Source organism: Protopterus annectens, chromosome 7.part0 (genome assembly GCF_019279795.1).
Source record: "Protopterus annectens isolate FY-2018-M chromosome 7.part0, PAN1.0, whole genome shotgun sequence".
In the NCBI taxonomy this organism is placed as follows: domain Eukaryota; kingdom Metazoa; phylum Chordata; order Ceratodontiformes; family Protopteridae; genus Protopterus; species Protopterus annectens.
Genome location: NC_056739.1, coordinates 1,710,123,690 through 1,710,150,312, shown reverse-complemented (window position 1 = coordinate 1,710,150,312; position 26,623 = coordinate 1,710,123,690). Strand labels below are relative to the sequence as shown.

The window sequence follows — 26,623 nt, the reverse complement described above, 5'->3', positions numbered from 1 at the left end:
TTTATTTTGAATCATATGTAGCACCATTTGTACTGCACATGATCTGCACACATTTATTCTGGTTAATCATATGTAGCACCATTTGTACTGCACGTGATATGCACACATTTATTCTGGTTAATCATATGTAGCACCATTTGTACTGCACTTGATGTGTACACATTTATTCTGCTTAATCATATGTAGCAGCATTTGTACTGCACGTGATGTGTACACATTTATTTTGGATATTCATATGTAGCACCATTAGTAGTGCACATGATGTGTGTGCATTTATTTTACTTAATCATATGTAGCACCATTTGTACTGCACATGATGTATATGCATTTATTCTGGTTAATCATATGTAGCACTATTTCTACTGCACATGATGTGTGTGCATTTATTTTACTTAATGACATGAATCACCATTTGTACTACACGTGATGTGTGCACATTTATTCTGCTTAATCATATGTAGCACTGTTTCTGCATTAATTCTGCTAAATTATATGTAGCACCATTTGTACTGCATGTTACATGTGCACATTTATTCTGTTTAATCATATGTAGCACCATTTGTACTGCACGTGATGTGTGCACATTTATTCTGCTTAATCATATGTAACACCATTTCTACTGTACGTGATGTGTATGCATTTATTCTGCTTAATCATATGTAGCACCATTTGTATTGCATGTGATGTGTACACATTTATTCTGGTTAATCATATCTAGCACCATCTGTACTGCATGTGATGTATGTGCATTCATTTTACTTAATCATATGTAGCACCATTTGTACTGCACGTGATGTGTGCACATTTTTTCTGGTTAATCATATCTAGCACCGTTTGTACTGCATGTGATGTGTGTGCATTTATTTGCACTCCACGTGATGTGTAAACATTTATTCTGGTTAATCATATGTAGCACTATTTGTACTGTACGTGATACATGCACTTTTATTTTGGTTAATCATATGTAGCACCATTTGTACTGCACTTGATGTGTACACAGTTATTCTGCTTAATCATATGTAGCACCATTTGTACTGCACGTGATGTGTACACATTTATTCTGGTCAATCATATGTTTCGCCATTTGTACTGCACGTGTTGGGTGTGCATTTATTTTACTTAATCATATGTAGCACCATTTGTACATCACGTGATGTGCATGCATTTATTTTACTTAACCATGTGTAGCACCATTTGTACTGCATGTGATGTGTGCACATTTATTCTGGTTAATCATATGTAGCACCATTTGTACTGCACGTGTTGGGTGTGCATTTATTTTACTTAATCATATGTAGCACCATTTGTACTGCACGTGATGTGTGCACATTTATTCTGGTTAATCATATGTAGCACCATTTGTACTGCACATGATATGTGCACATTTATACTGGTTAATCATAAGTAGCACCATTTGTACTGCACGTGAGGTGTGTACATTTATTTTACTTAATCATATGTAGCACCATTTATACTGTATGGGATGTGTGCACATTTATTGTCCTTAATCATATGTAGCACGATTTGTACTGCACATGATATGTGTGCATTTATTTTGCTTAATCATATGTACCACCATTAGTAATGCACGTGATGTGTGCACATTTATTCTGCTTAATCATATGTAGCACCGTTTCTACTGTAAGTGATGTGTATGCATTTATTCTGCTTAATCAAATGTAGCACCATTTGTACTGCATGTGATATGTGCATATTTATTCTGCTTAATCATATGTGCCAATGGTTCTCCTGCATGTCTACTATACGTATTTGTTGTGTTTGTCTCTAAGTGGCCCCTATCATAAGTACCATGTAACTCTAAGGTCAATGCAAGTTGAAAACATACTTTCAGCATCTAGCGATCAGTTCTTTTTATTTTCTTATTTATGGGTTCAGCTATATGCATGCTTATATTAAAAAAATAGAGAGATGTTATACAGTAAATAAAAAGTAAAGAAAGAACAGAGTACTTACAATCAATTCTGGTGGAAATATTAACTCTTGAGTCGAATCCAGTGGCATAAACTCATTTGCTTTGAACAGTTCTGTGCAAGTCTATAAATACAGATTAAAGTATGTCAGAATTCTTATCTGCAATGTAAAGAGCATAAAATAGTATAAACGCATTTAATTTATCCAGAAAAATAATTCCCTTATGTATTCTGTACCAAGAATTTATTTACAATATCTATTCCATTTCTGTACATAATCAAATAATGCACAAATGGAAGCCATTGTCCTTTACCTCCTTTTAAATGATAAACCCTGTAAGTGTACAGTCATGACTGTCGAACTGAATATACTGTAGTTAATGCTGCTTTCCCAGCCTTGGTGTTTTAACGAAAGCTACTCTTTATCAGTGGCTACATGATCGTGGCTCAGAACATCATCACTGTAAGGTCGCTTGCTGTAATGGCTTTTAGAAAGCTGTGATCTGATTACACTTTATCTCTCCCTCTTTTCCGTGTTTGAGTTTTAACAGTTTGAATAATCTCAGAGCTGGTGTGTGTGTGTGTGTGTGTGTGTGTGTGTGTGTGTGTGTGTGTGTCTGTGTGTTTGTTTTATATATATATATATATATATATATATATATATATATATATATATATATATATATACATATATACACACCTCATTTTGGAGTATGGGACTTACCCCCCATGTCAAGTGAAACAGGAGAGCTTAACCTGTTCCAAAAAAAATGTATTGGGACTTGGAAATGCCAGTATATTGAGTAGCAACCTTCCTGGATTTAGATATGTGGGAGATATTGTGAGTTGTTTAAGTGAATCATTATCATTTATAGTAAACTAAAATAGCACACTGAACCCCAAAGATGCTCATGTGCAGTATATCCACAGCTGTAAATATGATCTTTCTGCCTTAATGAAACACTCCCGTGGGATGTTAACCAGATTAATATAGTAGTATAAATGCATAAGTAGGATGTAGCACATTAAACTTTTTATTAGCATGCTGCTTTCAACTGCAGAATTCCATCCTGACTACAATTCAACTGTTTTCTAAAGTGCTATAAAATTCTACAAAACCTCTGCTTATAAACTATAAGCCTTTACAATGCTGTTAAAGCAAATATTGTCTAGAGACCTTCTGTGCCAGAAATAACAAATTAAGGCATTACAATGTATCTTCCAAAGGGGAATGGTGTGACTTTCATATGAACATTTCTGTAAGGGGGCTTTAAAAGATATACAAAGAAAATTTTGACACAAACTACTTTGTCCTAGTATAATTTCCCTATGAGCATACTGACTGGTCTATGCAGGTTTGAGTGGAAGGCCAAAGGTGAGCAAGGGGCCGGCATTGATCAGCAGGGTGGACTGAGGGGTCAGTCAGGTTTAGCCTCTTTTTTTTTGTGAACCCTATAAAACAAGCTGTCTCTGCTTTGACCTGAAAACCAGAGAGGTAACAGAAGATTGCTGATTCCTTACAGTACATTGGTGATGCAAGGTCTAACTAATAGTTAATATTCTTGGAGGCCGGATTGTATGTGAAAGTTTGGAGTGTTAACATGGATCTGTATCAGAGATAATGGCTATATTTATTTTGAAAAATGTGATTTTAAAATTTATGATGTACCCTGGATATTCTGAAACAGATATAAGCATATGGTTAGGATGTTTATACAAAAAGCAAAACTGGGATAGACAAATTTGTGGGATAAGTTATATACGGCAAGATTTCTATAAAAAGGCTTTAACGTCACTACAAAGATGTGATCAATGATGTGCATACAAAAAACAGATGGTAGGAAAAAGGGGTTGAGTTAAAATTAAATATAAGGGGAAGAGTGGATGATAAAGAACATGGGTAAGGCACAAGTAACTGCATTGTGGGACTTTGAGGAAGAATACATTTACACCTTTGGTGCGTAGGAATTATGGGATAGAAGTAGTGGACTGGCTATCACTGTTTTGCAGGGAAATCCCTTGTCCTTCACCATCTCCACTTTTTTGACCTGTAATTGCCTTATATATTAAATTATATGCACATTCTCACACACTACGCACACACACATATAAATGTAGTTGTAAGCATCTAAATCCCTTAATATCAACAGTTAAAAATATCTCAACACTAAACACTGACAAAACTGAAGTTATAGCAGAAAAGTTGTACATGCCCTTTCCCCACTATTGTGTGACCTCGGAAATGGTATATACAATTAACACAGAGTGTGGGAAGTGCTTGATTGCTGGTTGTAAGCTTGTCTCTGGGTAAGTAATACATTAGAAAATGTCTGTATAATTCACTGATTGAAAGTATGTGACTCGGAATGTGGTCCTTTCTTTTTTTATATATAAACAGCATTATTAAATGACAGCTAAACAGTGACATAGATATACATGCATTAATTTAAAAGAAAACAAATCTCAGTGACATTTTTTCATGCACTATTCACATATCCTTTTTAACAATAATCATTCGCTCTGACATTACATACATTGTTCATTTCCTACCTTTCCTTTCCTTTCTTTTCCTTCCATCCCTGAAATTTTATTCCCCCTCCTGAACATTATTCTGCATGTAGTATTCCCACAGATTCCATTTAATTCTAATTGGCTCCTTCCTGTTTCTAAGGATCACACCTCCATTCTTTTATCTCTTTTATGATATTCAGTACTTTAATTATAGTTAGTTAAGCTACTGATTTCCATTTTCTAGTAATCACTTTTTTGGCAGCCAGTAGTATTATATGTAATAAGACTTACTAAGTTTAGACAATTCACAGCCCATGTACCAGCCCAAAAGAATAATTTTCTTAGTAACAACAATTTGCTCCCACAGCATTTCTGAATGTAGGGAATTTTTAAAATGTACACACTTGTTACTTCCCCATAGCACATATTCCCAATTACCGCTCTCTTTCCCATCACACAACCATAAATCAATCCATCCTCAACCCCTTTTCCCATTTTACACAAGGAGTCGGGGTATCACTTCAGTGACAATCATCTCGAACCAAGGTTTACACCACCGGTAGTCTAGCCCTGCCTTGGTAGTTCATTCGTACCACTCACTCACACACACTCTCACCTATGGTCAATTTAAAGTGTTTAATCCACCTACTGCATGTATTTGGAATGTGGGAGGAAACCAGAGCACCCAGAGCAAACCCATGTGACCACAGGGAGGACATGTAGACTCCGTGCAGAAGGGACTAACTGCTGCACCACTGTGGCCACCCATTTCCCATCACACAACCAACAGTTACTATCTACCTAAGAATAAAATCTCTTAGATCTGCTACAGGTATCTATCTATGCAAACAATTCCATGCAAAAACCCTACACCTTCTGTATCTTCTTGAATGCTTGAGAGTCATACAGATGTCTTCCCAAAGTTCCTGGTAAAGTTTATTTCCAGTCACTCAAACTTTTCCTCTGATTGATTCTTATAGTTATTTATTTATTTACATTTGATAACCAGGTATTGTCTGACTGGGTCAGAAGCCAGTTTTCAGAGAAGACCCGGGGAGAAAAGCTCCAAGGAAGATTACATAATTATACATTTGTACATATGACAATTACAATAGGAGTTCAAAAGCAAGTTCCTTGACATTGTATCTAAAAGCATATAACAATGGTAGTACAATAAGCTTATATTCATACAGACAAAACAAAAATATATATTTGTTTTTTTTTCAGGATAAAAATATCACAAACTGAAGCTAAGAAGGCTCAATTGCCAAGAAATATTGACAATGGGTGGTAGAGAGAAGGAAGTTAAACAGTAAGGGGTTAAATTAGCCTGGTGGAGAACATGAGCAAAGCCTATGTTTGGTGAAATATTCCTTTAGGGACTGTTTAAATGAATGTGCATCATTGATGGACAGAATATGCTGAGGTAAAGAATTCCAGTGTTTGGCAATGATATGTGAGTATAAGGAGACGCCATGAGAGTTTTGGGTTTTGTTAACCTTCAACAATACTTTATCAGCAGACCAAAGAGATTTTAGGTTTGTGTAGGGTTGGACAAGGTCAGATAGAGCTGGGCAGTTGTCAGGTTTATATAAGACTGTATGAGTAGTTAGTAGCTGAGTCAGAGTAAGCAGGCAAGGGAGCTCTAACCAGTTCAGATGGAGAAGGGCAGTGCAATGGTGAGATCTTTGAGACTGATTAGTGGCAAATTTGGCTATTTTGTTATAGCAAGATTCAAGGCTATTCCATTCAGATTTGTGAAGAATGGCAAATATTTGTGAACAGTAAAGCAGGGAAGATAAAAGATGGGTTCTGGCTGTTGCGTGTCTGGCATGGTCAGTAAGATACAATTTAGCCCTATAGAAAAAACCCAGTTTGACATGAACCTTTTTAATTGTTAGTGCAAGTTGTTTGTTAAACTTTAGTCCACTATCAATTGTGAATCCAAAAAGTTTTTTATGTTCAAGGGGTTCTATTTTTGTGCTATTGGAGGAGGAAATAGAGATAGGTGGTTGCTTGGTTGTTGTTGAGGTATTATAGAAGACCATAAGCTTGGTTTTATTGGGGTTAAGTATAAGTTGATGGGCTGTTAAGTAGTTTTCAATACTGTGAAGGGCTGTCTGACTTTTTTCTTGAGTTCCTTGATAGAGGGGCAGAGCAGATTAGGGAAGCATCGTCAGCATGTTGTTTGACTGAGGCTGGGTTTGCTGAGGAATTTAGGTCATTGGAAAAAATTGGGAATAGAAGTGGGCCAAAGATATATCCTTGTGGGACTCCTACACATATAGGGAGTTGGGGAGAGTTTATTGTCCCGTAAAGTGGATGGTTTCCTATCTGACAGGTGGCTATGTCCAGAGGAGTGGTACGTACTGTTCAAAGATAGAATGGTTAATGAGAATAGATATAGGGTAAGTGATGGAAGTAGCAGCTAGCTGTAAAAAGACACCAGGTAGATGGTCTGCAACTAGTTTGCAAGGTTTTAGTTTAGAAAGGAGATTTTTAACATAACTTGTTTGGATATGTTTAAGATAGAGGAGAGTAGAATAGAAAGGCATATTAGGGGTTCTGTTTAGTAGAGAGGTTACTGGGTTAATAAAATGGGAGTTAAACTGAGTGGCTATGCGATCATTTGGGTTAGTCAGAGTTGGGGCTGGGGTAGTAATCATGTAATATTTTATATGCTCTACTAATTATGTTTTTTAACAGCTGCTTCTGTTCTAGACTCTGCTAAAAACTCTACCATAGCTGGTCATTCACTCAGCACTCTTCTATCACTTACTCTTTGCCTGTTTTCTGTTAACAGTCCCTGGTCTTATCGTGTGTGTGTGTGTGTGTGTGTGTGTGTGTGTGTGTGTGTGTGTGTGTGTGTGTGTGTGTGTGTGTGTGTGTGCTTGTGTTTGTGTTGTAGATCCAAAGAGTGAAGCTTGTATGTATGTGAATATGAGATCAGTGGGTCTATGAGTATGTTAGTATGTTATGTGCGAGATATTAGCAGAGAAAATTATTATGTGTGTATATACACAAATTCAACGTTGGTGGAAGAAAACACAAAAAAGCGAAATAACTTAAGAACTGATGGACTCACAGATAAAACAGAGGGTGATAATGCAGTGAACTTTTTATATGAGAGGTTGCCAAAAATATTAAACTTACAAGAAGGGCATTCAGATGGAACTAACAGAGCCCACAAATCTTTGGCTAAAATGCCTGCAACTCCAGCAGTCCCTCCAAGGATTATTACTGTTAAGTTTATTCTTCAACAGACAAAAAAATGCATTCTAAGAGCAGGCTGGTTCAAATCCCTATAAACATAGACAACTACATTATAAGAATTTAGAATTATTTTTCTATAAGGGCTTTTGAAAAGAAAATCTTACTGATCTTTGTTTAAAGCCCTATAATAGAATAGCATAACATATTCTATATCCATCCAGAAGAAAATTGTTTCTTCCAAATGATACATAATTATCCAATACTAATGAAAAACTGTTTCATTCATCAAGTAATATAATATTGTCACTGCTGCAGAAGAAATAGGCTGGAGTTATGCAACTCTAGGACAAGAGGACACAGATACCTGGACTCAGACACATGCAGGAACTGGAATACCCACAGAGGTACCTTACTTAAAGGATTCAAGGCCTAAACAACAAGTCTGACAATGACCAACTCAAAGCTCTGTCACTTTGCTCGCTAGCCTATAGACTGCTAAGAAGTGACTTCTGTCTGGCATACAAAGCATAATCCCACCCAATACTGATGGATTTACTGCCTGTCAGCAAGTAAAATGTCATAAAAAATACTGAGTCTAGGGATCTAAACCTTTTCTGCAACATGAAACATAATGGTTTGTAGGGACAGGTGTATCTCGCAGAGGGCGCTGTTGCTATGGAACAGACTCCCCATCCACATAAAACAAACTTTATCCCTGTCCATATTCAAGCACAATTTGGATCTTTGGATGGGAAACAAAAAAAGTTACCCCAGGATTACTCCCTGTACTACTAATGGACAGAGGCAGCTTCTAAATGCTTTATCCATTGCATGGATCCCCTCACATTATCTGTGGTATGATCCTATTATTCTTATTACAGGTAATATATAATTAGCAGGCATGGGCTGGGTAAGGCCAATCTCTAACAACCAAATGGGATAGGTACATTTGAGCACAAAAAGGAAAACTGGCTAGGCTTAAAATGGCCCACAACGGCAGCTAGCCTAGTCCTTACCTATGATCCTGTGAAAAAGTGCTGCTTCTGCAAAAAAACTAGAGAAAATAAATGAATACAAAAATATGTCTGGTGTAGTGGACTCAACCTGGATGAAGAAAACTTTCATGAATAGTGAAATGACAGTTATGGCACTGCAATAAAAGTAAAAAGAGAGAGCTAATAATTAATAATTCTGATGAAAGCATATTTTAGTAGAATTCTAAGCAGATTACAGTTTAAATACATTTGAACAAAGATAAACCTAGTCCATTCATTAGTTCTAAAATTGCAATGTGTTTAACTTAAAACCCAATTTTATATAATACTGGTTTAAATGCACTCAGGATTTCAGTGCAGACACAACTAAAAAAATGTAATTAGCATAGTTTAATAAAAAAAATGGACATTTACTTTCTTTTTGACATTTTTGCATAATGCTGCTAGTTTTACCAGTTAGAAGCCGTAGGCTTTATGAGATATATATATATATATATATATATATATATTTTTTTTTTTTTTACTTTAAAATGTTTGATGCAATTTTAAGGTCTATGGGTGCTTTGGTGGGATACAGGGATAAAGCCCTAACTAGCCCAGACAACTTGGGATCAGTTAGTGGCTGGGTGACTGATGAAGTAACAAGGAAGGGGTGGGAGGGCACTTGTTGATACACTGCCTAATTGGAGGCATGGTCCAAAGAGGGGAGTTGCCCTTGGATGCAGTCAATAAGCATGGAGGGGGGGGGCAGGGAAAGGCAGTGAGCAGTACATAAAACAAAATAACTTGAAAAAAAGATTTTGAGGTTTGTGAGACACTCTCCCATCACAACCTGCACATGGAAATGTAAACATTGTGGTATTCAAGAAGCACCCATACACAGTGCTGCATAGTCTTCCAACAAGAAGATGTGGGGGAGCTGGGGGAATACATGTGGGCACTAGCATTACTTTGGGTAAGGAGGGATACACTGGGCACCAGGGAAGAGTGCCATAAGTTAAAAACAGCAGAATACAGATGGGTGAACACCAGATACTTTCTTAAATACTGCAATGGCACCAACCTCAGTTGGGGGGTCCAGTAGACCACCAGGGAATACACTGCCATAATGCAATCAACATTACCACAGAGATCGAAGGTGGCGGGACCACTAGACACCAGGAATACATAACTAAAGTATGTAATGGTACCAACATTCATAAGTGGATTAGCAGAGCAGGGAGATACACTAGGCCACCAGAGATGACTTTTCTAAAGTGCCATAACAGCACTAAATTGTCATGGGGTGGATAGGACCACTGGAGGCTAGGGACAGGTACAGGGGCTGTAGTTTGCATATGTGTGTGTGTGTGTGTGTGTGTGTGTGTGTGTGTGTGTGTGTGTGTGTGTGTGTGTGTGTATACACATGCTCGTGTGTGTGTAAGAGTGACTGGAGGGGGGATTCACTGCCTATATGAGCAGCATGTTAGCACCCTAAACTGCAGACTGGATATGTTCTGTACATTGCTGTCATGCAGTGCTTGCCCACCTGCAAAACTCTGAAAAATGTGACATAATCTCACCACATAAAAATTCATTGAAAAGTCTGACAAAATCAAACCACATTTTTTTAATGTTTTTGCACTGCTGCCTGCTAATTATATATACCAACTCTGAGTTTGAACGTCATTGAGGAATGTGTATAAACTCTCCCCAGTATAACTTCAAATTTGTCAGTGTTTTGTGTTTACATATTTTTTTAGTTTAGATGATCTTTTTACAATTAGATATGCTTCTGTTAATCATTTTATTATCAATATTATGTTTAGATCATTTCAGGTACACCTAAATATATATATATATATATATATATATATATATATATATATATATATATATATATATATATATATATATATATATATATATATATATGCATATCTATATATATGGGTCTAGTTCAAAACATCGAAAGCCCACAATATCGAAGACCAAATTGTCAAGATGAAAGCATCATAACCTCACTTCATCGAATCACCGGATCTTGAATCCATTCCCAGAGTAAGTAGCCACTCATACTGCAACTAATGAAAACAAAACCGTACCATCCTCACCCATGCAGGTGGGGAGCTATGCCCCCCACATCCCCCTAACTAAATATACCAACTCAAAGATCACACCACAGCTGGGAAAAGGGCAAAATTCACCTTGTTGGCCAACAGGTTACTTACTGTGAAAATGAGTCGATGATCCAGTCATTGAGGTTTCAATGCTTTTGTCTCGATGATTTGGTCTTCGATAGTGCAGGTTTTCAATGTTTTCAGGTAGACCTATATATATATATATATATATATATATATATATATATATATATATATATATATATATATGGATGTACTTTCTTTACACAAAAGTAAATTTTAAAGAATTGTAGTTACCCAAGCTGAATCCACCAAAGCTCCAGTTCACCGAACGAACGGACTGCCAAATTCTTTTCCCTGTGAAAGGAACAACTAGGCCACCATGGTGAGCTGTGCCCTCTCTTCCATGTAGTGCTATCTTGAAGTTGGTATATTTAAGTGGGGGGTGTGTGGGGTGGAAGGTGTGAAGCCTCCCACTTTAGTCGAATTACTTTTCCTCCATTTCATTTGGTTACCATGATGGCCAAGTGGTTCCTTTCACATGGTTACAATATTACTCCAATTACTTCATTAGTAAAACTGATATTAAAGAAATAAACTATTTAGTAATTTTCTCTGATTCCAAAAAAGCTAGAATTACTTTTTGATATCACCGTAGATCTTGGTAAACTGGAGGAATAGGTTTCATACACAGAACTCTATACTATAGAATTGAATCCCAAAATCACAGTAAACTGGTTAGATATCACTTATACTACAAAGTGAAAACAATATACAAAGTACTAAGCAAGGCAGAAACTTTTTTATGCTTTAAGCATAATAAACAATAAAATATTATGTGTGGTAAGCAACTATGTGCATTTGGATTTATATACTCCAATTACATCTAACTATATAAATGTCCTCCCCGCAGTTGGGTAGCGTTCGAAAGACATGCGTGATGGGCGTGCCTTTGTTGAAGGTTGGGCGTCGGGCTGGCACATCGGCATCTGTAAAAATCTACTGCCAATCATTAGCAGACCGGAGTTTCGTTGTGGTTACCCCTAACCGGGAAAAGCTGAAAGAAGAAAGAACATCTAACTATATAAATGGCATTTTAAAAACTATATTTAATCATACAAATGTCATTTTGAATTACATTTAAAAACTCACACATAAATATCTCATCTGAAAAGTGGATCTTTTTCATTTGTTCCTATTTTTATCAAAGTAAGCCTAACAGAAGGCTTTAATTCAGTGAAAAAATTATCACTGGATGAAAATGTTTTGTCCTTTTAGCTTAATTACCTTAAGCATTCTAGAATTCTTTCAGTATAAATATTACTTAATAAAGTCATTATTGAATCAAATGATTTCTTACTAATACAGAGTATTAGGCGATTTGCATCTTCAGATATATAAAATATAAATGAGTTAGAACTACAGATTTATCCAAAGTTATTAGAATGTATAAAACCCACATTATTAAATGAAATAAATGTCTTTATAAATAACTGTACTTCAGTTTTACTGAAGCTACAGAATCCACTTTTTTATCACCTGACTTATTTGTCATTTTTTTTAAATGCTTTAAAACGTTAGTTGTCCATTTTTCATTATTCTGATGAAGTCTAAGTTTACTGGTAGATGAAAACACTAAAATATGTTTTTCTTTTGGTTAACAGTGGATTTGATTTTGTTCCAACCCAAATTATACAATATTATAAGAAGAAGCTTTTTTCAGATATATACACTTTCTATAACCATTAATATGTCTAGTGAAGTCAAGGCTCTACAATTTGCACACAGGATTTTTTGTCTATTAAAATATATGTGAATTGTACAAAATGTTACATTAACAGATATTTCTGGAAATTTACTGCAACAGTTGATGTACTACTTACATATCAACACCATATGCCTTGTTTAAAAGTGTTGCTTAAAAGCCACTGCACTTGGGTCCAGTACATCTACAGTCTGTACAAAGTACACATTAGAATATTTTTATGTTTCATTTTGAGTGTTTTTCTGCTACAACTTCTCAGCATTTAAAGATAAAGTTCTAATAATCCAATGTTGTTGCTTAGAGACAGAATGCTTTACATACACCTCACATTTTATAATCAAAATATACACTGATCACTTATTTTTGTAATTCTTGACAAAACACAGCACGTCCTGTACAAAAAAATGTGTATCCTAAAATGAGATTGCAAGAGTATTGTATAATTTAGCATTGGAAATATAATAATGAAGCCAGAATATGATTATAAATTATAAAAATGTTCAACTTACACCTTCAATGATCTGATCAGAAGACAAACTAGAATTATTGCCTTTATTCATACAACAGTCTCCATCTTTTTTCAGACAACAAGAGTCCTATAAAATATAAAAAAGTCATTTCATTATATATCAGTGTTCAGATATATATAGAATGCATAAATGGTTTGTTATGAAAGTGTCTAAAAGGACTTATATTAGCAAACAAAAGTATATACTAACCGAGTCAATATTATCTATTTTTAATTGATCGATTTCTGTGAAATAGTGAAGGCAGACAGAAAGTAAGCTTGCTGAAAAATCATTTCATTGCCTGGACTATACCATCAGTACCACTGTGTCAGAGTCATACTAGCAAATTCCTAAACAATCTTCTGTAGAATTGCATGCTCTACAAAGCTTTTCTCATCTTTAAATGTGCATATGAAGTGCAAGTAAACATTATTGTAGGGTAGCAGATGGCATCTTACTCAATGCTAAATGAGACATGTTTTGTGGCTATAATCTCAATAATCCTCATATGACATCACATATATCAGCCAATCAGAATGTGAAGTTGTGGCCTTTTAATTAAAGCTCAGAGCATACCTTAGTATATGCACCTGATATTTTGGAATCACAAAGTCATTGTTCATAGCATATTATCAGCTGAGGAGTTTCAAATGTTTTGTAGCTTGGACACTTATACATGATACATGATGCAATCACAAAGGAAGCCATTCAGAAATGAAGGGGATATCAAAGAGTATCCTCCTTCAAGCCCTGTTGTCTGACATGAGATATGTTAACAAAAACTATTAGCAGAGTAAACAAGCCTCAAGCCTCACTCTGGGATTCACTAGCTCCCCCTCACCAGTTGCTGAGTATGAGGATAGCACAAAGTGCTAGAGTGTAACCAACTGTTTAATGTAAGAATGATTTCTATTATTACCTCTAGATCAGGAATAATACCATATGCAGTGACCTGGAGGTGACCAGCAGACAGTGTACACTGTACAAATAAAAGTTTGTCCCTGAGAGCAAATAAGCTCTAACATTCTATGCAGCAAATTTCACTGAGATTCTAGAGCTTTTCAAACAACTGCACTCTTCTAACAGGTAATCGAAGAACATCTTTTTGCACAAGTATGTTACTGTATGAGTATATAAGTGGCTATCAAACAAAGAAGAATGGTTGTGCAAACTGTGGTTTTAGCTTTCCAAGGCCAGGTGACCAAAATTACCATGAAAGGAGAATTTTCTGCTACTATAAGAAGAACTATATAACAACAAGGAATTCAATCAGCTTTTATGTTCTCAGCTATATTACATATAAAGCTAACTGACTTCTAGGAGACATTATGATAATACTGTCAAACCAAGAATACTTACAGGTCATGCTTTCTTTTTGTTTACAGTTAACCAGCAAGCATTTAAAAGGGACAATTATATCCGAAATAGCAATGCAAGATCTAAGGAAATTTCACAGAATATTAGAAAAAATGCTTGAATCTTGGTAGACAAATCAGTATCAGTTGCTATATATATATATATATATATATATATATATATATATATATATATATATATATATAAAAGCTCTAGAATCTGCAGTTAAATTTGCTGCATAGAATGTTAGAGCTTATTTGCTCTCAGGGACAAACTTTTTTTGTACAGTGTACACTGTCTTCTGGAAATGGTTAGTGTTCAAGAAATAAGTGTGTGTGTGTGATTGTGTATACACACACACACACACACACACACACACACACACACACACACACACACACACACACACACACACACACACACACACACACACACACACACACACACACACTAGCCATCTTGCAAAATTTTGCATAGATGGAACAGTGAAAAATGAAACAGTTCAATCTTTTAATGGGACTACTGCAATTGCATGAAACAATTAATTTCATAAATAATGAATAATATGTTTGCCTATAATCAAAAATCCAATCAAAAGCTAAAGAACTATTAAGAGAACCACAAAGGAATTCCAGTGGTCTGTTTAGACAAACCACACAACTAAAATATTTCAGAATATTCAACTATTTTCTCATATCTTGTCTAAAGAAAAAAATAGGAACATCATAGGTTAGTACAAAGCTAACTGCCCTTGCGAGCCATTTTAAGCCTAGACAATTATCCCTTGTGAGACTCAAACCCTGCACCTTGTGTTTGTAAAGCAAGCAACTTGACTATTAGGCCACCCTCCCAACCCATTAGAAACATTTCACATTAGGGAGGCATCTGAAGTGCTCCCGACAATATTACAGACATATTCACATATTTACAGACATACTCTTTATCATGACCATGCAGATTATAATGATAAGGAAAATAGAATTTCCTTAATAAATATTCTCTCCAGCAGAATTTTAGGATTTTCAGTTGGACATAAGCAAAATCATGAACACAAAACCCCATGAGTGGATCTATCTTCCAAAGAAATCATGTTAATACTTTAATGGTTTCTTAGCTCCACTGCTGTTAAAACTGTATTAGTACAAAATAATTATTGACTGGGAGGATCATACATTTTTCAGTCTAGTAAAAATAATATTAATGCCAAAATCTGATAACAATCTGACTACAAAATAAGAGTATTACTCAGTTGTCCTCTTAAATAGAGATTATAAACTATGCCTGAAATTTCACATAGAGCAAAACATTTATCCTTGAGCATACTGGGTAACTCAGAATATGGTCAGAATATGGAATGGGTAAATAATCCTCATAACATCTGTTGGCCTAATTTTAGTAGAGTAAATCATGGTAAAATACAGAGAAAGCCTGTATTGAAATACAGCCACTGTAGACAAAAGTAATGGATCTTTTAATGATATCGCAGGATTAAAACTCATAACTGCTTATGAAGTTTGCATGTTAAGGAAAATTGGCATGATAGATAACCACCTTAGGAAAGTTTTAATTTTTGCTACTTTTATAACAAAGAGCTTACTACTGCACTTTCAGATCACAGAATTCATCATTCTCCTGATGACCATTGATAAGGGTTATTAATAGAATCAATGTATTTTCAGAAGCTTATTTAATAGTAAGAGAAGCAGGATGGATTTAACCAGGAGGTTTAGTAAATATATTACTAGTAATATTTAAGATACTGTAATTTGTCAAGTTGTTCTTTTTTTTAAACCACTACTAGTTATTGTCGATTGAACATATTTCTTTACAAATAAAAACTGTTCACTGTACCAAGTCCACTTACATGTCTTTATGTGTCATATCTAAGTGCCTGGCCAAGATCACAGGTATCTATATGTAATGGGCATTGCTATAATCCAGCCATTATAAAACTAAAGCATGCATGATCTTATCCAGATCTTCAAGTGGTAACAGGTAGTGGCCTAATGGTTAAGGTGTTTGCCTTACAAACACAAGGTGCAGGGTTTGAATCTCACAAGGGATAATTGGCTAGGCTTAAAATGGCTCACAAGGGCAGTTAGCTTAGTACTAATCTATATCTAATCTATCTATATAGGTGCTTTATTTAGGCAATGATCCTCAGATGATATTCAGAATATATACAAGAGTCATGAAAAACAGATGATTACGAAAGGTCACGACCAGCCTACATAAGATTGCTAAATAACTGCTTGTATGGTCAGGTTTATCGTCATATAATGTAAATTCTTTCTTGACAAGAGCTCATCTAGTTGGAATTCATTTTTAAAACTTAGAAAACTTAACATTACTCCCTCTCATTTAAACTAGTCATAGTTAATGTCAGCAGGAACTTCCATCAGAAATTTTACTTATACCATTGATTCAGCTTATCAGATAATATGATAACATATAAAGGACATACTTTTGCAGTACAATGTTTCTACTATAATCCACATACCCTGTTTACTTTTTTCCAAACCACAGGAATATGTGATTCACTGCACTTCTGCATTACAAAAAATATAGTATTTTTGCACCATGGCTGCATTTCTTTATAACCTATAAACGTTAGCTGTTTGAAATTAATAGTGAAAAAATGCAGAGAACAATCGATATTACTAATAGTAAAACAGTCAGAGCATATTAAACAATCAGAAATAACACTTATTAAAGGTTGAAATGAAAAATACATATTTTATTTTGCAAAAGCAATAAAATATTCAAAATACTGGTTACTCTATGAGTCCTTTTGTGCAGACCTAAATGTGTTTATTTTGAATTTTAATTGTCATTACACATTAGGCTGTAGTAAACTAAAAAAAAGACATAATCCTTTTCTGTCTTATTGTTCATAACAATATTATATTGGAAGAGAGATGTAAATAATGACCACTCATATTCTGAAATATCAGATAAGATGAAGACAATGAAATGAGCAATACAATATGAGAGTCAAGACTATAACCTTTTAAAAGCAAAACAGTGCCAGATGATATTCTTTCTGCTCTCATTTCTAGCATAAAGATCTGTTTTTACTTACCTTGCAGAAGGTTTTGTAACCTGCTATTATTGGTCTATATCCAGTACATCGACACAAGTTTCCTAGATTACAAAAGAAAAAAGATAAAGCTTTGTATTACACTGACAAACAGAACTTTGAATACATTCTAAAATACATGTCTGGTTATCAAAAAATGCCTTCAAATAGAACATCTTGAGTAAAATATCTTACCCAGTAAGCAGAGAATGAAATATTATCTGCTGTATTCATCAGACTATTAGTTATTACTCAATCTGATTTTATGTCATGGCACTCTTAAATCTGATATTGTTAGAACATATCATAGACCAATAATACTAACTGTGCCCACTGGTGTAGTGTCTTTTTCATGCTCTGATATAATCTAATATTTCTGTGTTTGCACAGTGGTGTGACACAGAAGCTATATAGTGTTCATATTATGATGTGACCCAGAGCTGTTCTTGTTCATACCATGGAACAACCAAATGCTGACAATACTCTCGCTCAAGTGACTCAGGTTTGTTATGATTTCACTCATACTGTGATGTGATCCAAGATTATCTTGTGTTTGTTTGTATTGTTATAAGACCTAAGGCTGTTGTCTTTGTTTATACAGTGGTATGACCCTGTTCTCTTTTGTACCTGTTTATATTGTGGTATTATTCCTAGCTTGTTACATATTTCTTCATTCTGTGTGTAATGACAACCACCTTTAACCATCATGTGGCCACTGTTATTAGAAAATCCTTTTATATAGATAGACTAATCACCATAGGGATATCTTCTAGATCCAAGGAAGTCAATGTCCATTTCTACTTCTTGCCTGTCTGACCAATAATAGAATATAATACCCATTTCAGTATATATTTGGCTAGATATATTACTCTGTACAAGAGATCATAGAGTTTTCTTACATAAGAAATCAAGGGAATGTCATTCTAGAGTTATCATGGCCACTTAAAAGTTCTCTCACTCTTTTCCAGTTCCATTGAACTACTTACTGAGAGAAGACCTCTGCCATGCCTGAAACACCTCAAAAGATCCGCTCCTAAGTGAACTTCTGTACATCCACAATGTTAAAGCCACCATAAACACCCATTCAAGGAACATAAACTACCAATGAAATATAACTAGGACCTGTTAGCAAGATGGATATCTATCACAGAAAATATCTCTTTATGCACAGATTCCACTTAGAGTTAAAGTAGAGTAGCTCCATGATCTCTTTGAAATGTAATCTAGATGATTTGATGTGCAATTGTAAGTACACTGTGCAATCATAAATACACTCCCAGCTTGGACCCAATAGCCCTTATAGAAAGGGGCCAAAACTAAGTCACAGTCTGGCATCAGTTCATGTCTTGGTATATTGGTGAGTTAATTTGCTAAACTACAAAAGATCCACTGATTCAGCAATCTAGTATGAATTATGAATCTGTGAATCTATGAACCCAAGGCTGGCTTCTGTTTGTTCACTCTGTAGTGTAATCCAACCTAAATCTTCACCAGCACATAAATATACAAGAAGGAGAGAGAGGTTCACTACACCATGCCCTCCCTACTTTGGAAACTGACTCCCACTGCAAACAAATGTGTGATGCTTTGTCTTTCCTCAAATGGAAACTGGACAATTGAATGGGTATTTAAAAATGCACCCCCTGGTTTTACTGCCCTTGCTCTTCTTGATTGGGGAGGTTCAGCCTGTGGGTGAATATTGGCAAAGTGTAAATGTTCTCAAGACTCAGTTGCCTTGTATTTCCTGTGAATAAGCAGATGAAAAGGCTATTTCATTGTTCACACTGTATTGTAGCTCAAGGTTGCCTTCTCTTTTTGTGTTCATATTGCTTCTGTTACAAAGATGCCTCCACAGGGACGGGAACAACTAAGCAATTCAGGATGCAGACCAGCAAATATTCAAGCAAGCTAGAATTTAAATGAATAAATCTTGAAAATAACAACCTTGTAGAATGAAGATGAAATCAAGTATACCTTCATTTTCTTCATCATTAACAACCTGTATTTGATGAAGTTCATACTTCATAGTACAATGGTGAATGCTACTTTTCCGCAATCATTTTTAAAATGCTATTGCAATGCATCACTGCTCCTTATTCATGAAGAGCAAAGCAAAATGCAACAGCTCTACTCTGTAAACTCTATTCCTACTTCCCACCTGTTTGATTCTAGCATACACAGAATAATATATACAGACTGCATTAGTTCTGTGCTATACAATGCAGTACAGAGAAGTGCTTCTCTAACAACCAAAGTCATATTGCTTCATGTTGTTAACACAGCAAAACATTCCTCATGATTATGTTGGTAAAGAAACTTATCAATCTCTCTTTTGTAATATATACAGCATATCTGTCTACTGAACAATACAATGCTGTTCCCTTGTACACCACTGTACATATCACAGCTGCAGAGTGTATTAGTTCTATGGAGCACAGCACAGTCAGAATATCACTTCCAAAACAACCAAGACTGCATTGCTGTATATTGCTTCCCCATCAAACAGAACATCAAGTGACATTTATAAATATTAAACAAACTGAAGTATTCCTCTTGCTTATGTGAGTACAATAAGTTTTCGACTTTCTGTCTGTTGACCAGAAAGTTGTGTTGCTCACTGTACAACAACATAGTGATGTTCCATTGTGTATCTTTTAGTTGTAAGCTGCTTTGGTTCTATGACACAGAACATTGTACAGGTCAGACAAAATAGCATTTTCTAAACATTTAACATCATGTTACTGTATGTTACCTGCTCATTACTCAATGCACTAATGATATTTCCATCCAGATAAAATAAAGCAAGATACTCCTCTTGTTTTTATGGGTAAAATAAGTTTTCCCTCAACATCTTTTCAACCTATGTTTTACTACTAACTGTTACATTATACAGTGCAAACAGCAATATTTAAAAAACAATAAAACATGAAATAGTTCTCTTGTTTCTAACACTTGACTCTCATGATAGGAAATTATGGAATAGTACAGGACAGTAAAGACCATGTGACTGAACATTCCATCCCACAGATTTTTTTACTAGTGCATTGATATGATAACAATACAACTCCTGCATGATATTTACACCCACCTCTTACCTGGACATAACAATAACAATTCTGAAACATTTAAGACCATATTGTTATATGTTGCTTCTCCATTACCGAGTACACCAAGTGACATTTGCAAAAATAAAATAAAGTCAGACATGCATCTATTTATCTTCCTTCTACCAATAACTTCTCACTGCTGAGCATCACAGAAAAGTCCATGTCAAACACTGAAGACCATTTTACTGAATGATGCTAACAATATTTGTTTAATTACTGCATTAATTTGGTACCATTAATACCACTTCTACATGCTATTTTATGTCCCTAATTGGCTAATGTCATCATTTGTCAAAGACTCATGACAATCTTGCTTTATTTTTCTTATGCCATTACATAAGTGATATTTAGAAACACATAAAACAAAACATTCCTCTTGTTTCTATCAGCACTTGTCATTACTGGGTTTCATAGAATGTTGCTTGTCAAACAATGAAATTTATGCTGCTGACAGCTGTTTTTCAATTATCTTTTTAATTGTGTTTTAACGCATACCAGCCTGTTGTGCTATGGCCCTTTAGCTGGGTTTTCCTGAATAATGTTTTTCAAATAGTCACAACCATGCTGCCACTTATTGCTCCACCATTACACAATACATCATGGGGTGTTCACAAGTATTTAAAATAAAAAAAAGAAGAGATGTTCAGGGATCTGACAGAGTAGATACAGTAATACTGGGAAAGGGTATATAGAATGCAATCTCATATGACATACACAAAGAGGTGTTTAATTTATAAGGGAGCAATGAGCTTGATACAAGGCTCAAATGATTTACTATGGAACAGAGATGTATTCTGCCCGTTTATAGGCCCAAATTCAGGAGCCGGAGAATGAACTTAAAAGAAATGGCTATAGTGGGACTAATATGAGAAGTGAGAACAATGTCCATAATCAAAAGAAAGAAATGGAACAGATGGACATTATTTCAGTGGGGAAGAGGAGCATCTTCCCATGTGCCAAGAGGGAGAGGAGGGTACAGCAAATGATAACTAGTATAAAGTACCAAAAACAGAAGATGGAATCTGACCTTGATGGTATTCTTGAAAGTTTTCAGGCACATTTTTGGGAGGTATTTTAGTTAGTTAGTTAGTTAGTTAGTTAGTTAGTTAGTTAGTTAGTTAGTTAGTTAGTTAGTTAGTTAGTTAGTTAGTTACTTTGTTTATTTTATTTTGTTAACCAGGTAGGTACACTGGTCTGCAAACGCTTTTTATGCAGAAAGTAAACCATATTTACTGGCATATTATAACTTTTTTAAATATGAAATCAAACAGTACAATGCTGTATAATATTTAACAAAACAGAAGTTAAACTATATACCACAAGAAACTAAGGCAGTGTACATCAAAGTAAGAAAAGAGAGTAGATATTAACAATTCATCAACTAGTGGCATGATGGATGGAGTATACTGATAGAACACAGTGATCTGTAGATGCTAATGATATACAGAAAGCACCAGCAAGTATTGGAATAGAGTAAGATATGATTTGTAAAAGGTAGAGCATAAAACCATTCAGACAGAAAGTAAAGTGATCATAATAAATTATAGCTACTGCTAAACCTGAAAGACTGATGACTTGATAATATGGAAAAGAACATAAAGAGGGAGTAACATGGACTGGAAATAGATATTAGCTATCATATGAAACAGTGGATCTTACAGAGATCAACCACTATCAGAAAGCATGTGCAAGCAGTGTCTTTCATGAGATGCTCTTTCAGTGACTTCTTGAATACAGTAAGTTGTTCGGTATTCTTTATATTCATCACATGCCTCAGCAAGGCTACAGAAGGCACACACCCAACTTCTATACACCATATTTTCCAAGCTAGATGATACAGCTTGACAGGCTTTTAAAAGGAAGATATCCATTATGAAGATTAAGAAGGCTATAGCTTCTCTGACCAGGTGTTCAGATCACATGGGTTAGCAGCCAAATTCTTATAAACACTGAAACCGTGACTAGTGCAAAAGCTTCAAGAACTCATAGCAGGCCAGGAATCAGCAGATCAAACCAAGGTGACTAGAACTATATTGGTTATTTCACTGAGGAAGGGAGGAAATGAAACACGTATCTAAATAAAAATAGACCCATTTCACAGACACCATCTATCCATCCATACTCAACCCCTTTTCTCATTTTGCACATGGGGTTGGGGTGTTAGTTCAGGAGTGACAATCTTCTTGAGCTAAGGTGTACACCATCGGGTGGCTAGCCGTGCAGTGATAGTTCACTCGCACCACTCACTCATACACACACACTCTCACCTACGGCCAATTTAGAGTGTCCAATCTACCTACTGCATGTCTTTGGAATGTGGGAAGAAACCCAAGCACACAGAAGAAACCCATATGATGGCAGGGAGGACATGCAGATTCCACACAGAAGGCACTCCAGATGAGAATTAAACCAAATAACCTCTTGCTGTGAGGTGACAACGCTAACTGCTGCACCACTGCAGACACCATTGGGTACAAAAATTCTAGCATAATATTGGGCCTGTATATGGAGACTTATCTCTCTACTCTTGTGCAGTCACTTCAACAAACTTTTGTTAAGTGCAGTGGGGAAAACTGGACCTAATAAGGCTATGGGCTAGGATATGTCATCTTGCCTCACTGAAGAAAAACTTATGGTGGCTTTTACATAATGTTTTTTAACAGCCTTTGATTCTATAGACTGGGAATTCTTGTAGGATGCTTTGCAAGTGTGTGTTTAGGATCAGGTGGAAATTTCTTGCATGACATCAAACCTTATACACCACACTTTTGCTCATGTTAATGTGATTTGTTACATCTTCCAACCCTAAACTCTAAGACAATGGAGGGAGGCAAGAGCATCACTTCTGCCTACCTGCTATTGTAAGGGCTGAGATACTATACCTTATCCTTCATGGTCAGTCTAATTAACTTTGAATTGAGAATGGGACCCACTCCCCATTAATGAGCTGGTGTGCAAATAGCTATATTGTATGGCTAAAAGATCCATGGGACAAATTGCCCTGCTGGAACAAATTGATTCTGTTTTGGGTATGAATGTCAGTTCAGCTTCCTATTGTAATCCCAAGGTTCACAAGTGCGAATTTCAGAATTATGAAAAATTAACTACAAAAATGCATGAAGACAGTAAATGTTGAACATCACTGATCTTTAAAGTTTTTTTTGTTTGTTTTTTTTTTGTTTTGTTTTTTTAAGAGTGAAAGCCCTAGTGTGGGAGGCCAATCTACCCACACTCACTGAACCTATATATACCAACTCTAAGAACACTATTCTTTAGAGAAATGTGAATATTCTGAGAAATGCCAGGCTCAGACTTTGTATATGTAAGTCAGTAAGTTTCATTGCTCCAGGACTCATAGTAACAAGTCTCAGAATGTCAGAGTTACTGGTATGGAGGAAGGCTGTACCATTCAACCTCAAATATACCCAATAGTTACACGAGTTGTAAAATTATGGATTAAACTGGTCAGCAATAAAAACAAATTAATAATAAACAAAACTGATCCCCTTCTGAGACTCAACTGAGCATCAAATGGAAAGTGGAAAACATGAAGCTGCCCTTCCTAGCTAGGGAAAAGGTGGTCAAAATGGTGTTATTGCTGAAATGTCCCTTTCTCCCCAGAAACCTCCTACATCTCCCACCGTGTAATTGGGTGAATACTTTACACAAACAGCTATTAGATTGCATTTTGTACTGAAAGAAATCTAGGCCCTCCCATCAGAAGATAACAAAGCTCATTTCCATTGAGGACTCTGAATACCAAACCTGTTTGTTTTATGGCCTGCCTGCCTATATTGGTATATTTGTTAGATATTGTCAGCTATCAAGACTAATTTGGCTGACCTCACCTCTCTGGATGACTGATATAGGCAGAACAAAATATGGCACCCTGATGATACTGAACATATAGCCTTGTCTATGATGGCCACGTTTGCAGGACATTGACCTGGTCTCAGACAGTATAAGGAGGAAATTAAAATAGCAACAAAAAATGGTAAGGTCACAAAGGCTAAATCTGTGAAGGAGATAGCAGAAAAGATCAAGAAGGGCTTTTTAAGTACACACCAAAGGAAGGAAAGCAGGGGCAGAACTGCCCACACTGAGTAAAGATGAAAGGACAATCAGGCAGGACTGGGCAAAAAACAGATATACTAAATGTATTTTTTGCTTCAGTCCTCACAAAGTAAAACAAGGTGATGGTGCAATGTTGGAAGGGAGGCAAGGCAGAATGAGAGAATTGAACAGACACTAGAAAAAAGGGAGAGGAAATTCAGAAGGAACTGTTTTCAGGAAGGATAAACACAAAGACCAGATGTGCTTCTTCCCACAAATCTGACCAGTGTGTTGTCAGCCCCCCTAAAATGAGCCTTCAGCAGGTCACATCTTAATGCAGAAGTATCAGACTACTGGAGAAAATGAATTGCGACAACAGTGTACAAGGGGGAGGAGAAGAAGTCCACCGAACTATAGGGCTGTTAGTGTAACAACAGTGTACAAGGGGGAGGAGAAGAAGTCCACCGAACTATAGGGCTGTTAGTGTAACAACAGTGTACAAGGGGGAGGAGAAGAAGTCCACCGAACTATAGGGCTGTTAGTGTAACAACAGTAGTGTACAAGGGGGAGGAGAAGAAGTCCACCGAACTATAGGGCTGTTAGTGTAACAACAGTAGTGTACAAGGGGGAGGAGAAGAAGTCCACCGAACTATAGGGCTGTTAGTGTAACAACAGTAGTGTACAAGGGGGAGGAGAAGAAGTCCACCGAACTATAGGGCTGTTAGTGTAACAACAGTAGTGTACAAGGGGGAGGAGAAGAAGTCCACCGAACTATAGGGCTGTTAGTGTAACAATAGTGGCAGGGAAATCAAGAAGGAAATCCTGAAAAAAAGGCTTTCAGGATTTTAAAGGACAACAATCAGAACAGGAACTAACATGGGTTCATGGCCAGATAGAGTTGTCAATCAAACTTGATATATTTTGATGGAGGATTTGACTGAGGAATACCAGTAGACTTCAGTAAGGCCTTTGATTCTGTCTCATGCTGGTGGCTAACAGGAGGACCAAGACTAAGGAATCTGATAGCCATGAGAACAGAGGGCAGTGGTGAGAGGGACACACTCACAAATTAAGAAAGTGACAACTGGAGTAACACAAGAACATGTCCTGGCTCCAGTGCACTTAAGTGGGTTTGTTGGCATACCTGAAAAAATGCAAAACAGAAACCAACTTCTTTACTGATGCAAAAGATGTGGTGAAGAAAACTCTAGAAAAGGATTTGGAAAGTTTGAACAAATGAGCAGAAAAGTTGCAGGTGAGGTCTGATACAAACATTAAGTACTACAGTTGGGCCAGAGCAACCATGGTATAAAGTATCAGCTGAGAGAAGTAGAACTGATTCCAACAGAGCAGGAAAAGAATGAGGGGTACTGAGCACACCTGGAATGAGCCAAGAAGAGCACAGTCAGAGGGCAATGGAAGCAGCAAACAAAATGTTTCAGTATATCCCAAGGGTATAGATTTCACATACAAAAAAGTAATACTTGTGCTGTACAGGGCCTTGGTCAGACCACACCCTGAGTACAGCATGGAGTTCTGGAGGCACAAGAGAAAAAGAAAATCAGGCTGCTGGAACAGATTTACAGGAAAGCTACCAGAAAGATATGTGGGATGGAGAGGAAGGAAAATGTCCTAGGATTAGAGGAGCTAGAGGCATATCTTGAAACCAGAAAAGATAGGGGCATAATATTAGCTCACAAGATAATATAAGGGAGATGTAAAGGGATCATCCTTCATCTAGAGCAGGATAGACACAGAGGGAAGGAGGAGGAAGAGGCACAGGTGTCAGACTGTAATTAACTATTACTATCCATTAATCTCCAAAAGTGCCTTTGGACAAAGGTTTGTGGACCTGTGGAATGAAATACAAGAAACAGCGGTGGAGCATGAAACCACGGAGGCATTCAAGAGGCAATTGGATGGGTGAAAAAAGGGTAAGAGATAAGGATGGAATGTATTTTAAGGCATTTAAAAGGACAGAATA

General features: G+C 36.1%; 1 protein-coding gene across 1 annotated transcript in view; it reads right to left on the bottom strand.

The window, feature by feature from the left end:
* LOC122807193 (aldehyde oxidase 3-like) overlaps window positions 1-26,623 on the bottom strand; it is a 1,326,697-nt gene that overhangs the window by 1,117,708 nt on the left and 182,366 nt on the right. Inside the window, exons 6-8 of the mRNA XM_044078243.1 lie at window positions 17,483-17,544; window positions 13,045-13,131; window positions 1,975-2,055 (exon numbers count right to left, since the gene is read on the bottom strand). Coding sequence (XP_043934178.1) covers window positions 1,975-2,055; window positions 13,045-13,131; window positions 17,483-17,544 — 230 coding nt within the window. The remainder of the gene's footprint in view (window positions 1-1,974; window positions 2,056-13,044; window positions 13,132-17,482; window positions 17,545-26,623) is intronic.